General features: G+C 46.9%; 1 protein-coding gene across 1 annotated transcript; it reads right to left on the bottom strand.

The window, feature by feature from the left end:
* Positions 1 to 342: 342 nt before the first annotated feature.
* Positions 343 to 15,481, bottom strand: LanA (laminin subunit alpha). The gene is made up of 15 exons (XM_017162402.3): positions 15,062 to 15,481; positions 14,253 to 14,399; positions 11,659 to 12,283; positions 11,378 to 11,587; positions 10,895 to 11,308; positions 10,553 to 10,825; positions 9,635 to 10,487; positions 8,921 to 9,572; positions 8,565 to 8,842; positions 8,274 to 8,502; positions 7,738 to 8,208; positions 5,779 to 7,679; positions 2,526 to 5,717; positions 2,247 to 2,461; positions 343 to 2,179 (listed from the first exon to the last, which is right to left on the bottom strand). Exons 1-15 carry the CDS (start codon positions 15,281 to 15,283, stop codon positions 714 to 716), a joined length of 11,148 nt encoding a protein of 3,715 aa, XP_017017891.1. The 5' UTR covers positions 15,284 to 15,481; the 3' UTR covers positions 343 to 713.
* Positions 15,482 to 16,474: the final 993 nt, after the last annotated feature.

Here is a 16,474-nt window from a genome sequence, read left to right as displayed (position 1 = left end):
GGAAAATATGGCAACATCGAAACAAAGGTAAAGTATATGGATTTTTTTTTTCGTTTTTATATTATGAAAATATTTGTTTATTATTTTTTAATGGTTTTATCTTATTACCATATTTTTCTTTAATTAATTTGCATTTTATGTTTTTTTTTTATCGATTTTAAATTTAAGATTTGTTTAATCGATGTGTTATTTTCTAAAATATCGAAAAATATCGAAGCTTTGAGAATCGATTTATTCCCAGTTCTAGTAATAAATCGCAGGAAGTTAGAATAATTTCACAGCAAGAATGAGGTAAGCACAGCTCCAAACAGCTTCGAATATTGCCCAAGAAAATAGTCTATATTTTAATTGAATAAAAATGATGTGATAAATTTATTGAATCCACAAAATTACGAAGTTAAAAAGAAGCAAACTTGAGGAGTTTGCGAAAGCATAAAAAGTACAGATATTATATTATATGGCTTTCATAGATTGGCACAAAAGTTTGGCTTATATAGTTTTAAGAAATATACGACTGTCGTCTTTGCCAAGGTCCTATTATCTAAGGAACCCCAGGACTATAAACACGATCCGTCGATTTTGTTCGATTTAGTTTTGTTCGTTCGTTGTCCTTTAACTTTCTGGGTTTTCATCAACTTTTCATTTTTTCCCCTGGCTTCTTAACATGGAATTGTTCGTATCGTTGGTCCTTTTAGATCTGCCAGGATTCACTTCTAGTTGAGGGGACACACACCCTGCCAGATGTCGCCAACAACCATGCTTGGCGTAATGTTGACCAGCTTCTTGTTGATCTCCACTCGGCTGATGCAGCCCTTGAAGGACTTCCTGGTCTTGATGCCAGGAGCCTTGGCAAAGGCCAAATGGCCGCCCATGAAGAGCGGTCGGTTCGTCTTGGTGGCGGCAGATCCTTCGTTGCCCACACCCGGATTAGAGCTCATAAAGTCCACGGCAATGTTGATGACAAACTTGGACTTGATGGCCTGAACATTTCGGGTCTTGCCATCGCAGAAGCTCTCGTTATTGGGCAGTGTAAAGTTGGTGGTCACAATGTTCTTCACATCCGACTTGACCGTGAAGTACAGCGTGTTGTCTACCAGCTCCAGAATGGCGTACGAGTTCTTGCCGTGCACGGAGAACAACAGACCGTTGGGATCTCTTGGTCGGAAATCAAAACTGATAGTCATCTCGCTGCCGACGGTGAAGCGATCGAAGAGCTTCACATACGCCGTCTGGCTGTTGAAGAAGACTCCGCGCTCCACTTGCTCGGAGCACGGAACAACGCCGAACTCTGCCGGCGGTGGCTCCAGATCCACGCTATCGAACTTAAAGTCCTTGAGGCAACCGTTGTAATACGGTGCCAGTGGATTGTAGCCGGTGGTGTTGCGCACCTTGGACTCAATGAAGTGGTTGACGCCACCGAAATAGACTGGCGCCTCGATGGCCAGCACCGGCGGGCTACGATCAGCATTCAGCTCCAAGGTTCCTGCTTGCTCCACTCGATCGATGAGCAGGCTTACCCGGCGGTTGGTGCGTATCGCCTCCACGGTATGCCACTTGCCGTCATTCAGCTCCACCTCACTGCTGACATTGGCCTGGAGGAGAGCACCAACGCGCACGGCATGGTACACCCGACCGTCTAGGAGATAGACGGCGATGAAGTCTTCATGCTGCTTGCTACCCGCATAGAAGAGCAGGCCGTTGGGGTGATCGGTGCGGAAGGAGAAGGTCACATCGTGGTGACGACGAAGCTTCGCCGGCAGCGGATTGATCTCCAGACGCTGCTCCTTGTTCTGGTAGAAGCGGTAGCCAGCCTCGACAAAGTCCACATCGTAGTTGGGCTGCTCTGGGAGTTTGCAACGCTTGTCGCTTGGCAGATTCACCTTGGCGGGTGGCCGAGTGGTCAAGGGTCTTTGTGGCTTGGCGGCTTCCTTTTCCTTGTCTTCCTCCTTGTCCAGGTCTGCGTCCAAGGGGAATGGAGATACAGTGGTCGTTGTTGTTGTTGTGGTTGAAGTGGTGGTTGTAGTGGTCGTTGTTGTGGTTGTAGTTGTGGGTGTGGTGTGTGGCGCAGGAGCAAATGTGGCTGGCTTGAGGGGAGGCAATTCCTCGGGTTTCCAAGGATTCTCTGCCACATCATTAGCTCCGCTGGGATAGTAGGTGGGCACAAGGTTTGGTTCATAGGCTGAAAGAGGGAGGGAAAATATTTTAGTTGGGGAATTATAAGGATTCAAGGTTTATTTACTGCTCACCTAAGACATGTGGTGGACAGCCATTGATGTTGCCATTCTTCTTCTCAGCACTGTTGGCAAAGTTGATGATCTCCTCGTTGACAGTCACATCGCTGATGCAACCCAAGAAGTAGGCCAATGAGGCCAAGGCATTCCTGGGCGTGCGATAGTTGTCCGGAAGACCAGCGAAGAAGATGTCTCCACCCTCTAGAATCAGCGGTTGCGGGGTGCCAAGTCTGCAGAGATCATAATAATATAAAATATAATATAAATATCTAGAAAAAATAGGTAGCAACCCACCTCTTGGTTTCCACATCGTCCACGGAGAGTCGAAGCTCTCCCGCATTGTGCTGCACCGTCACCACATGATCCTCGCCATCGTTTAGGTTCAGTTCATCAATGATTAGCTGGCTGCCCATGCTGTTCAGTTTGAGCACACCCTCATCCAAGCTAAGGCCAATGTTCGAGCTCTGGTCATGATTGGCGGCATAGAAGAGCACGCCGTTGGGCTGGCGGGTCTTGAAGTGCAAAACCACATGCAGATTATTGTCCGAGTTGATGTTGTTCATCCGCAGGAAGCCATAATCGTGCGGGGCATAAGACAGAACCGTGGAGAATCTCTCCGAGCAGCCCTCTTCTACTCCAGTGCCGTTTATGTACTCCGTAAGGTCCACCACCAATCCGCTAATCACCACATCATCGATGCAGCCCTCAAAGTTTGGCTGAAGATTGAGCGAACTGTTGAGGCGTCTCGGATGGCCGCCAAAGAATAACCTCTTGATTCTGGGCAACTCTTCATCGGCTTCCGCAGGAGCTGTTTGACGCGACAGAACCTGATCGTCCACCGTGAGCAGGCCATCGCGGTGATCGCGTTCCGCCCGAACCGTGTGCCATTGGTTGTCATTGTAGTGATTCTGGTTGGCGGACACTAGGCCTCCGCCCTCGCCCAAGCTCACGTTGAAGTAAATGGCGCCGTCAATCATCTCAATGGACATGTAGTGCTTGTCGCGACCGTAGAAGAAGAGCAGTCCATTGGAGGTGTCCTTGTCCGCCTTGAAGCGGAACTGGACGCTGGATCGATCCTTGAAATTGGAGGAGGCCTTCAGTTGAGCAAAGCCATTGCCCTTGAAACGCAGGCCCGTCACCGGTTTCTTCTTCTCCAGTAGAACATCCCGCTCGCGGGCACCCTCCTTGTTATCCTCGGCGTAAACAAAGTTCCACAGTCCCACGTTCTCGTCACCGATCTTCAGATCCTCAATGTCGCCGACAAAGGAGTTGGCATTCAGTTCCTTGGGCGCATTGAAATCCGGAGCAGCGGGATAGCCGCCCACGAATAGGCGACTGTTCTTGTCCACATGCAGGATGTTCTGGGTTCCCTCCAAGTAACCTGACTTGGTATGGTCGACCACCTCGCCAGAGGGCAGTTGCTCCCTGATCGTGAGCTTGGCATTCGGCCCAGTGCGATCCACCACAGCCTGATACCACTTGCCATCCGAGACGTACTTGTCGCTGGTGATACGCTCCGGACCATTGCCCAGGTCAATGTTGAGAATCGGGTAACCGTTTTCGATTTCCACGGCCACAAAGTCGTTGTTGGACTGGGCGGTCTTGTTGTCGTTGCCCAGGTACAAAAGGAATCCGGAAGGATCGGTGGTGCGGAAGAAGGTCGAGAGGTTGGTACGAGTAGCCAGGAGTTTGGTCTTTGGCGGCGTCTTCAGCTCCAGGACAGTGCTGGGCTTGAACTTGACGCCCACTTTGATGCTGTTGGCCAACTGGCGAGCGGCTTCTACCTTTGCCTTGAGATTCTCAATGTCCTGACCCAGCTGCAGGGTCTTCTCGCCCACCCGCTGCTGCTGATCCTCGATGTCCTCGGCCAGTTCGGTGAGCTTGGAGACGGAGCCCTCGACGTTATCCAACTGATTGTTGGCTTGCGAGATGTCCTTGATGGTCAGATCCAAATCCCTATTGATGTTCTTGGCCTTCTCGAGTTCCTTGGGTGTCTGCGCACTCACTGGCTCGAGGGTTTCCAGGACGCTCTTAAGGATCTCCAAGGCATCGCTGGCATTGGCATTCGAGTTCTTCCACAGATCAATCTGCGACTCGGCCGGCAGTTGAGTAATCAAAATGTTGATGTCCTTCAGCTTGTGCTCGGTGGCATTGTTAAGGGCCGAGATGGCCTTGACCTTGCCCGCCGATGCGTCGAGTCGTGGCTCCAGGTCATCTTGAACATTCTGCAGGGCCTGGCGAGCATTCTGGAGCAGATCGGCAGACCTACTGTCCGCTTGGCCGGCTCTGTCCTCAATGCCATCGGTGATGGCAGTGGCATTGCCAGCCGCTGCGATGGCATCCTGACTGAACTGCTGAGCCGCTTCCACGGCCTCCACGATGCCAGAGTAAGCGGTGGCAGCCTTGATCGCGGGCTCAGCACTGGCAGTCATATCTGTGTACTGGACAGCCAAAACCTGTGCCTTGACCGACAGCTCGGCAGCCTTCTGCTCCGCCTGCTCAGTTAGGACCTCCGCCTCGTTGTGCTGATCCTCCCGCAGGGGCAGCTCTCCCTCCACATTCTTGTTCACCGAATCGAGCTCATCGAGGGCATCCTTCAGCCTGTCCAGCTTCTGGTTGATCTGGCTCAGGGTAAGATCTCCATTGATCAGATAGTTGCCCGCCTCCTTGATGTTCTTCTCGGCCTGTTGCTCTTGATCGGACACGGTGTCGAACTTGGAGTTATCAAAGGCCTTCTGGTTCTGAACATTCCGGCGCTCCACGTCGGCGGATTTCTCCTGGGACTCCTTGCTCCAGTTGTACAGATCCTCCAGCTTGTCACTGAACTCTCCGATATCGTTCTGCAGCGCGTTAAGGCTCTTGTTTTGATCCTTAATCGGCATCACCAGGGTGTTTACTTCCTCGAAGAGTTTACGCGCCTTCTCCAGGACCTGTTCGTTGGGGGCAACCTCTATCTTGGTCTCGTTTATTTGTCCCAGTATGTGTTGGGCCTGCTCGAGAGCAGCATCGATTTTGGTGCTCGCAGCCGCCTCCAGGTTCTTGGACAGGGACTCCACTGAGTTGATGGCTTCCCTGGCCTGTTCCGCACTCTTAATGGCATCCTCGTAGGCCGTGGTGATGTTGCCCAAAGTGGTGCTTGACCTGTCGCGGATATCCACGGCATTGGCCAGGGTCTGGTTGACCTGCTTGGCATACGACTTGGCCTCCGACTCCAGTTCACTGTTGGCCTTCTTCGAAGGGTTGAGATCCACGCTTGTGGGATCCAACAACTTGACTTTCGGCTCCAGTTCATCGGCCAGTTCGTCGTAGAAGTTCAGCTTTTGGCTGGTGAAAAAGGCCAGGGTCACGCTGTTGAAGTCGGCCAGGACATTGTCGATCTGGTAGCGCATGCGATCGGTGACATCCAAGAGGGCGTGGTGGCAGTTATTACACTCCGAGCAGCCCTCGTCCTTGATCAGCACCCAGCGATTGGGACAGGCGTCGCATCTGGTTGAAGTTTAAGGTAAAGTTAAGTCAAAGTTGAAGTCTTTCTTGTTTATAAACTCACCTATCTCCAATGACTCCTGGCAGGCACTGGCACTTGCCGGTGTTGGGATTACATCCAAAGCCGCGGGAGTATCCCTGATTACAGTTGCACGGCCTACAGCCCTCCTTCTCGTAGTTCCAGTGATCCACAGCACAACGATCGCATTGGCGTCCCGTGACACCAGGCTTGCAGGCACAGTGACCAGTGTGAGCATCGCATTGCGTGGAGTTGGAAGCGGCACCGCAATCGCAAGCTCGACAACCAACGCCGGACTCAAAGCCATAGTGATCCGGCTTACAGCGATCGCAACGTTCACCAATGACATTCTCGTTACAGGTGCACTTGCCCACAAAAGGATCACATTCCTGGGTGCCCGTATCGTCGCAGTCACAGCTCTGGCAGTTCTTCAACTTAACAGCATCGCCGTAAAAGCCAGGAGCACACAGATTACACGCCGCTCCGAAGGTGTTGTTCAAGCAGCGCAGGCACTCGCCGGTTCTGGTGTCGCAGGAACCCTGATCCTCTGGAATAATATTGCCGGAACACTCGCAGGGCTTGCACACTTCGCCCAGATTCTCCGGTTGACCGTAGAAGCCATTGGCGCAGGACTCGCAACGAGGACCAGTGTATCCTGGCTTGCACTCGCAATGGATCTCGTTTCCGCTCTCGGAGATCTCGCAACTGGTGGCGAAATTATTCGAATCGAAGGGCAGGGGGCAGGCGCAGATCATACAATCGCCAGGGGTGCCATTGGTGGCGTTTCCGTAGTAACCGGACACACACTCCTCGCAGTGATCACCCTGTGTGCCATGCTGGCAGTTTGTGCAGATGCCGGTGGCGCAGTCACAGGTCTCCGAGTGTCCGTTGCATTCGCAGGGAATGCAATAACCTCCATAGGGACCGCTGGGATCGCGGTAGTAGCCGGGGGCGCAATCTTCACAAGAGTGTCCCACGTAGCCTGGGGGACAAGAGCAACGTTCCACGGCCAGGAATTTGTATTCCGAGGTGCCGTCAGCATCTTCATCGGCCAGCGTGAGGTAGACATCGGCCAGGTGGGTGTTCAGAGTCTGTTCCCAGTAATTTGCACGGATGAATATGGACTTCAGATCCCTTAGGACCATCATAAAGTCAGCGCGGGTAACGGGCTTGCCGGAAACCGTCTGGAAGTTGGTCTCCACTATTTGAATCCTGTTGGTAAAAGGCTCATTCCTGTTGGGTTGCTCGTAGCTCTGGTGGACCAGGACATTGTGTTCGCTGAACAGGATAACATCCGGAGCCACAATATACTTTCCGTCAAAGCCAGAGGTAAAGTGCAAAGTATAAGCCAGATCTCCGCCGTAGGAGGAGATGTGACTATTCTGGTTAAGCAGATAATCCAGGACACCAAAGTAGGCAGGACGCTCGTCGTTGATATCCCTCAAGGTGAAGTCCGCCTGCAAGGTGGTCTCGTTTATGAGAATCTCCTCGGCTGGCACTGGCCACATCTCGAATTTAATGCTCTCCGCCCGGAACTCTGGCGTACTGATAGACACCTGCCGGAGCAGGCTAACATTGTAGACCCTGAGGTAGGCACTGTCGCAACGCGAGGTCTTGCCAAAGCAGAAGCATGTGGTGCATCCATCCGGATTGCTGTCCTGCAGGTTGTAAGTGCCATCATTACACTGGTCACAATCCCGACCCACGACGTTCTTCTTGCAGAAGCAGCTGCCATCAATCTTGTCGCAGACCTCCAGCTCGGTTCCGGGCTTGTGGCAGCTACACTGTTCGCAGTGGGGGAAGTTGAAGTATCCGTGGGCGCACACATCACAGGCCCTACCCTCAATATTCTCCCGGCACTCGCAGGTTCCATTGAACAGATCACACTGGGTGTTTCCATTGGCAATGCCCATGTGGTTGCATCCGCATTCCTCGCAGCCAATAACCTAGTTTGGGAGAAAAGGATTAACCAGGAGCATTATAGAAGAAATAAAGGTGTCTCACCTGATGGAATCCATAGGTGTTGGGGGCACACTTCTCGCACATTTCGCCAATGACATTGGGCGGACACATGCACTCGCCGGTGGTGGGTTCGCACATGGCGCTGCTCGGGCACTCGCAGGGCTTACAGTCGGGGAAACCATAGTACCTGCTCCTGCAGGCTCCACACTGCCGCTCGATCACATTCGGCTTGCACTGGCACTGGCCTCCAAACGGATGACACTCGAAGCTGGTGGATCCAGCATAATCACAATTGCAGGGCAAAGCTCCGCTGTTGTAGTCGGCGGTCAGGGAGAACACGGATTTCTTACAGAAATCACTGGCATTGTGGGTGATGTGGAAGTGATCGTGGCCGCAGTTCTGGATGAACTCCTTGGTCTGATCAAAGGTTTCCTCCACCAGCAGGTCGTCATTGTATTGCGTGAGAGGAACCACTACCAAGTAATCCAGCCAGACGCCCAGAGAGCGATCGTTCTAAAGGATAATTATAGTTACCTTTAGAATTTTGTTTAATTAAAGGATTTTATGGCAGTTTTTACCGTAATTGTAAACTTGAACTCGTCATCAATCTCGAAGGAACCATCTCCTCCAGGACGTATCACTCCTCGGCATCCCGAGCTTGAGGGGCAGTGCTGAATGTCAAACTTGCCATCATACTGATTCTTGCCAGCTGTCAGGGTGTAGTGAACCTGGTACTTGGGATGGTTGGGCTGATAGTACTTCACGAGGATCACAAAGAGGTTGGGCTTAGCCTCCTCAACCTTTGATCTAAAAATAAATCATGGAATTTATAAAAAGATATGAATAAAATATTAAAAAACCCAACATACTCAATCACAATAGTACTATCTGTGCTATCCAAATGTATCAGTTTCACTCGCTCATCAAGGGCGGCATATGGCGGCTTCTTTTCGGCAATACGATCCTCGTGATCAGTTTCGAACTCGATCTTCTTGGAGTCCGGAACCGAACGGAACTTGGGCGTGGCACATTTCTCGCCATGGATGACACAAACGGGACTGGGATTGATATAGTCAATGGACCATTGGTCTACAGGAATGGCCGTCACCGAGATAATGGGCACACGAGATTTATCATCAATGTCAGCCTGGAAAAGATCAGAAAAAATGTTAATAAAATGTTTTAAAATAACTAATAATAAATATAATAAAATATATAAACCCACAGAGATGGTGACTGGCTGCAGATCATCCTTGCTGATGTAGAAGGCCCTCTCCTGGCCATCATCATTGACCGAGGTGCGGCAGACGGTGGAGTACAGACAAGGATACAACAGAACCGAAGTCTCCGACTCGGGATTGTTCTTCAGCTTCAGGGTAATAAAATAGGTGCTCGGATGATTCCTATCGCTGATGTAATCAATCACAAAGATGTATTTTCCACTGTGAGGCACATCCACGATGTAGTTGAGCTCATTCTGCTCACTGGTCAGCACTGGAATATCGCCCACATGGCTCACAATCGAAAGATGCTCCGGATCGCTATACACTTCTGTGGGATTGGTTGGCTTGTCATTGGCTCCGATGACAAATGGGGTACCAGCGGGCTGGAAGACCTCCACAGAGGCGTATTTATAGTGACGGCACAGCTCCATGTTGCCCAGTTCACAGGGATTCGAGATGTGACGGGTGAGGATTCCGGCTTCATAATAGGCGGCGGGCAGAAGAACAAAGTAGTCCAGCATCACATTCTTGTTGGCCGTGGTAGTTAAGACATAACGACCAGGATCCAGGACAATGGCCGAGGGCTTGAGGCCCTTGGGACCACTGACAGTCACAAACTGAGGCTCCAAAGTGGGTTGCAAAAGCACTTTGACGCTGGAAAATAAAAAGATTTTATATTAAAAAGCATTTCAAATACCTAAAAAAACAATACTTACTGCTGATCCACCTCCTGGGGATTGTCTGAAGTGATTGAGATGCTGGCCGTGACATTCTCAGCATTGGGATTCACGTAGCGCAGGACAATCCTGTAGAGGGATGACTTGAAGACATTGATCTCATTGCGCACATCGTTCTGGATGGCATTGAACACTACGTATCCCTTGCTACTGAATCCAGGGAAGGCCTCCTCATCATAGTCGTAACGCACCTGAGTGCCCGAGAGTAAAGTTCCATCCTCGTACTCATACTGGAACTGATGCAGCGTTGGGAAGAAGTGGGTGGTCAGGGGTTGGGTGCAGGCCAGACCCGTAATACGGGGATGACACTTGCACTGGCCACTGATCTTGTCGCAGACACTCTGCCAGGAGCCGCCCACATCGCAGCTACAGTCCTTGCAGCCAAAGAGCGAGGAGCTATCCAGATCGAAGGTACCATCGCGACACTCATTACACTGTCTGCCCTGCGTGTGGGGCTTACACGGACACTGACCGGACTTGGAGGCACAGGTATCCAAGGCGGAAATGGTGCCATCAGTCCAGCAATCGCAGTTCTCACAGCCAACCGTGTTGCTGATGTTTAGGTTCCAGTACAAAGGCTTGCACTCGTCGCATATCCTGCCGGTCACGCGCTCCTTGCATTTGCAGAGCTCACCCACTGGCACAGAACCGCATCCTGCAAATTTGTCTATAACTCCAGCAGGATCACAGTTGCAGTCTTCGCAGCTGGGGAAGTTGTAGAAGCCCTCCTTGCAGGACTCGCACTGCCGTCCATCAAAGTTATCCTTGCAGAGACATTGTCCATCGGCATTGCAGGTGACACCCTGGGAACCATGAGAGTCGCACTGACAGGCTGGGGAAATTTTTAGTAAATATTATAAAAGGAAAAATCAAGGATTTCTTTTAAAAGAAACTCACCTAGACAGTCGGGATAATTATAGTAGCCAGCACTACAAAGGGTACACTGTTTGCCAGCAAAGTTGTTGAGACAGTTGCATTTGCCAGTGTTGTCGCAGGTTATGGCTGAGCTGCCAGTGCTGGAGCAGTTGCAGGGCTTACAATCCGGATAGTTGAAGTAACCAGGCAGGCACTGGTCACACCTGGGGCCACCGAAGCCCTCGCGGCAGATGCACTGGCCCGACTGCTTGTTGCAAATCTCCGACTCCGTCCCCTGGTTATCACAATCGCAGTCTGAAATGAAAAAGATTAATTAAATATTTTTAAGATACTTTTCTTTTTTAAGAAAATATTTCAACCTACATGAGCAAGTGGGATAGTTGTAATATCCATGCTTGCACCTCTCGCAGCTATCGCCTCCAAAGTTGGTCAGGCACTTGCATTCGCCAGTGGTCATGTTACAATCGTTGCTGATCGAGCCAATCTTGTTGCACTCGCAGGCCTTGCACTCGGGGAAACCATAGTAGCCCTCGGCACACTGTTTGCAATAGGGTCCGGCAAAGTTGATCTTGCAAGGACACTGCTGGCCGCTCTCCGCCTCGCAGTGGTAGCCATTGGTACCATTCAGATTACACTCGCATTCCCTACAATTGGGATAGCCATAGTAGCCATAGGCACAGGAGTCGCAGTTTGGTGGCTGGAAGGCAGCACGGCATTCACAGTTGCCAGTCTCCTCCTCACAGTGTCCCGTGGAGTAGAAGTAATCGCACTGACAAGCTGGAAGATGGGTAAGGAGAAGGATAGGTAAGGAAAATATCAAATTGGTGTATTAAGAGTTTCACTTACGACTGCAGACATCGGTCTCATTCCAGTGCTTGCCCTGGGGTCGGTAGTATTTGGGCTTGCACTTGTTACAATTGATGCCAACGGTGTTGTGCTGACAGTTCTGGCAAACGCCGCCGCCATCGTAGTGGCCATGGATGTCCAGGGAGAGTCCTTTGCGGTTGACTTCCTCGTCGTACTTGCACTCGTTGCTGTGACCATGACAGTTGCATTCTAAGGATTAAATTGGAATAGTAAAAAGAGAGGCAAAGTAAAGAAAGGAAGATCCTAGATCCTTTACTCACGCTCGCAATTGAAGGGCCTGGCATTGGTGTTCTGTCGCCACTTCTTTTGCTCGAATCCGGGACAGCACTCATTACACTGGATACCACAAGTATGATGCTGACAACGGCAGGCTAGAATCCTCACAGGACTCTTAGGATCCTTGACATCACAGGTGTCGGCGTGTCCATTGCACATACATCTACCTCCAATCGAAATATCCTTAATCGAGTAGAAGTAGCGACGTGTAACCGTGGGATCCTGCCTGGCCACAGACATCAAATGTCCCAAAAGATTCTTGGTTCGCAGCAAACGAATCCTGACATTGGTGGCACGGGTCCATTCCTGCAGCACCGTCGAGTTGAAGTAGTTCGTGGAGCTGGGACGCTCGTTTAGCAGCATCACAGGGATCTCGCCGTTCTCCAGCGGCACAATCTTCGAGTATTCGGTGGTGCAGATGACATCGTCGTCGCGGGTAATCGGTTTGTAGGTGTCCTTGCCAAAGTAGGTCTCACAATCGGCGGGGGTGTCGGAGAAATGCTGCCAGGGGGTCCAGGTCTTGCCATAATCCGTAGACTTCTCCAATGTCCAGAGACCCGGACGCGGGGAGTTGCCCATGCGAATGAACAAGTAGGCCACATGGAATTCCTAATGAGATAAGGGAGGGATTCGTTTAAATATATGTAGAATTAAATTTATTATTAAAATACAAGATAAAAATATAAACATAAATATTCCGAGAGTAAAAAGGTAAAGATAAGATTAATCTCTGCCAGTTTTCTTAACAAAAAGGTATTTAAACTTTAAGCAACTCGGAATATATCTTCAAAAAAATAGTGAAACATTTAAAATATACTTTTTACGTAATAGAAAATATATTTAAATATATTTTAAGACCCAATAATATGTAAAAAATATTTTTTATCCCGCAACTTCTTAGTTACCTTGCTAATTTTCTTACCAGAAGGTCAAAGTCTGTCAGTTTGTGGACACAACTCACTTTGCGCAAGCAAATTCATTGAAATTTATTAGTCCAGTGTACACACATCACAGATACACACGCACACTCATATACCAACTATACCAATACACACACACAAGAGTGTGAGACCCACATGAGATCACTGTGGGAGAATTAACTCCAATGCTCGTCCGTTTATTTATATTTTCTTGCCTTCTGTTTGCTTTTTAATTTGGCTTCAATTGAAAACGAACCAAAAGATAGGGAGATATACGTGTATATAGCAAGATACAAACATTCGTTTATATCCAAGAAGATATGTACAACATATTGCATGTACAAGATTTGTTTACGTTTCGAGGTTTTCATTAGTTTTGAGTCAATTTTGGTTTTTGCATAAACAGAAATCTTATATACTCGTAATTTGAAAAAAGTATATTATTTTAAGAGAGGTTGTATTTAAAGAGTATAGGGTTGTATTAAATTCATTCATAGTTTTTAAGTTCTTAGAGGTATAACACATTTTTCTGGTATGTAAAGAACCTCAAACCCCAATTATATAATTCTTCCCTCTTCAATTTAAATCATACAATGTTGTCTGATCTAAATATAAACCCAAATAGCATAGCCATGTTCCGTTGCATTCCCTGAATCTAGAAAACTGCAACTTAAGAGCATTAAAACCCCGCACATGGAATGTGAATGAGATCATGTTGGGGCTGTATACTAATTCTTTCTACAATTATTCTGAAAATTTAATCCGTCCTCGCACTACTATGAAACCTCGTGGATTATTCAGTTTCCGTTGCAAGTGAGATAAGAACGTAGGCGACCCCGACACTCCGGCACAGATAATAGAGGTTTGTATAGTTTCTTGCCTTAGCAGATAAGGGAGTAGTCTGCTCCCAATTCTTTTCTATCGCATGCTGGGGCCCCAAGAAATAATACGCCTTTATCGCTAAAAAAAAATATACAACAAAAAAACGAAAACCCAGAATGAACCAGCGCCAAAGAGTCAACGCTCCGTGTCGGTTTCTAAGCAGCTTGTAAACCGAGACTTTCCATTCAAGCAACTGAACGAGTGCACACAATTGGGGTTGAAATAATAAGTGTTTATTTAATTTAAATATTTCAAAAAATATTTAAGATTTAGAATAATATTTTTTAGAAATTTTAGAAAAGCTTTTAAAGTATCTTATGACCTAAATCTGTATAGAAACAATTTAAATCGATTTTTAAATAGTCTAAAATGCTTCTTAATCTGAAAAATCCTTATTAAATATTAAAAAATTCATCTATGGCTCTATTATTCTACCCTCATCTGTATTTATGCTCGCACATATCTCTATATATTATATGTAGGAGCTGACACACTGATAACCCACAACTCCAAAGGGGAAGAGCCAGCCAACCCAGCTACAAATCCCCGAGCTCAGCAAGATTTTTTTTCCTTCGTTTTTTTTTTTGTTTTTTTGCTGCGTCGTCGCCGTTGCCTTCGAAATGAAAAGCCATTAAAATTGTTTTCAAATTTTACGATCCCATCGCTCGGACCCGAAAACGAGTTGCATCCACTGGCTGGCTGTCTGTCGCCCTCCTCCACCTCCTCTCCGAAAACCTTTTGCTTGGCTTCCTATGCGTTTCTTACGAGGTTCTTACCTGTTCGAAATTGATGGTCAAATTGACTTCATTGAATTTCATGCCCCTGGACAGTGGAGGACTCTGCCACCAGGCCTCGGTGCCATCGATGGCGTTCTCTGGCGGATGGTTCTTCTCCGGCACATTGGGATCACAATAGTCGCAGACCTACAAAAGAGATCGAAGAAAAACACACATGTTAGAAAGAATGAAGGGAAAGATTTTGTTTAAAATCGAGTCAATAGTATTTTTAGAGTCCAATTCGACTGCTGGAACGGAACACATGTGGGGGAAGTCCATGTGCAGGGCACACTGATAGAAAATAATAGTGATACATTTAAAGCATTAATTTAAAATTTATTTAAAATGATTAAATTAATTAAAAATTATTTTAAAATGATTTCATAGTTATTTTAAAATGTATTCTCATGAAATTAAAAAAAAGTCCTTTAAGGATCAGTCAAATTTGTATCCTAGATATATTCAAAATATTAAAAATCTAATGAATACTCAACTATTATTTTATTACTTAACTAAAATTTTCAAATAGTCCTTGAATACTTATCCATCTTTCGAAAAAGGATCTACCACTTCAACAAAATTATTAAAAATGCTAAAAATCTATAAACTATACTTGTAAAAATCCAAGAAATAGTTCAAACCCATTTCTCAATTTTTTATTTATTCCAAATCCCAATCCTTAATTTACAAATAAATTTTTTCCGCGTGCACGAGCACAGATCATCAGATTTTGTGTGTATACCGGCAACGGTTTTTTTTTTTGGGCGTTGCTAAAGAAAGATGTTCCAACTTCGAAGATGTGTAATTACCTGTCCCTGGATGACCGAGTAGTCAATGTGGTCGTTTTCCGTATTGGCTCCCACCAGCTTACAGTAGAGCTCCGGGCCATCAGTGTCCTGGCCGCACGTGGCCGTGGCATAGATCTTCCGTCCGGTGGCCAAATTGAAGTACGGCGGTGTTAGCTCTGCTTCGGAGTGGGAAATTGCCAGGACGAGGAGCAGGGCTCCCAAGGAAGCCACTCGCAGCCCCATCGCGCCGACGAGAGTTCAAGCACCCGCGCTGCGATAACGATGGTCCTTCCGTCGACCACTTCCGGTTCTCTATCTCACACTGCTTTGTATTTCACTTTCTTATCTCTGGGTCACTTTCTTCACTGGGTTCTTCTTCCTTTTCTTTGTCTTTGTAAATCGTTTTTTTTAATGGGAGCTCATCCAACCGCACTGGATGGCTCTTCGCGAGCAACTGACGGAACTGCAGTCACGGCCTGCCACTTTAGACATTTTGGGAGTGCACTGAAAGAAATAGTTTTGTAACATTTTATTTATTTTGCAAATAAATTAAAAAAAAAATGAAGAGAGTTAGTTTAAATTAAATAGGCAATAAAAATATAAAATATTAAAATAAAAATAATTCAAATAAATTGGATTTTAAAATACAAAAATAATTTACATTGCTTGGTGATTGAACTATATATTTATTTTGTAATTTCTACTCTTTCATTCCGTTATCTAAACATCATCGACAAAACCGAAGTTTCAAGTTGTATGTGAATATTTTTTTAAGTGTAGATCTGGAGCTAATTATTTAATATCCGACCGCCAGAGGGAGTTCCTGGGACTCGGACTTGCCAATGTGGCGCCCTCTGGCGACATCTTCGGTTATCTTGTAGCCGAGAGAGAGATTGAGATACTTTGAGAGTTTGAGATACTTTGAGCGTTTGAGATACTTTTTTAGTCTTTGTTTTGGTCTTCTCGTTTGTTTACCTCAGCTCTTTGTTGTTTGCCCCTTATTCGCCGGCCGGCCGGCTGGAGGAACGCGGAATCGGAAACACGCAATCACTAAAAACAGGTTCTGTTATTATCGGTGGAACGTTTTGGAATTGATCAGTGCCGCTTGTGATTGCAAGTTTCCAGGTTCGTACTTCAGGATGGTTTTATAAAGTTTTAAATGCCATTTTAGCTAATAAGAATTTATTTTGAATTTATTACATTCCCAGAAAATATAATAAAAAATATATATTTATAAAAATATCAAAATGAAAATGTTAAAATTTAATCTTAAAATGAAAACAAGAATTTAATAACTTATTTTCTATGAGAATTAAATACATAATTTAATGAATTCCTTGTTTAAAAATTAGAAAGTAAATAAATACATTTATTGCGGGCCTGACTACCTATAAAAGCTTTAATATCCTGGACTTTTTATACCCTTTGGTTTAA

This window comes from Drosophila kikkawai, chromosome 3L (assembly GCF_030179895.1).
Source record: "Drosophila kikkawai strain 14028-0561.14 chromosome 3L, DkikHiC1v2, whole genome shotgun sequence".
NCBI lineage: Eukaryota > Metazoa > Arthropoda > Insecta > Diptera > Drosophilidae > Drosophila > Drosophila kikkawai.
Note: the sequence above shows the minus strand (reverse complement) of the source record. Positions and strands in the feature narration are given on the sequence as shown.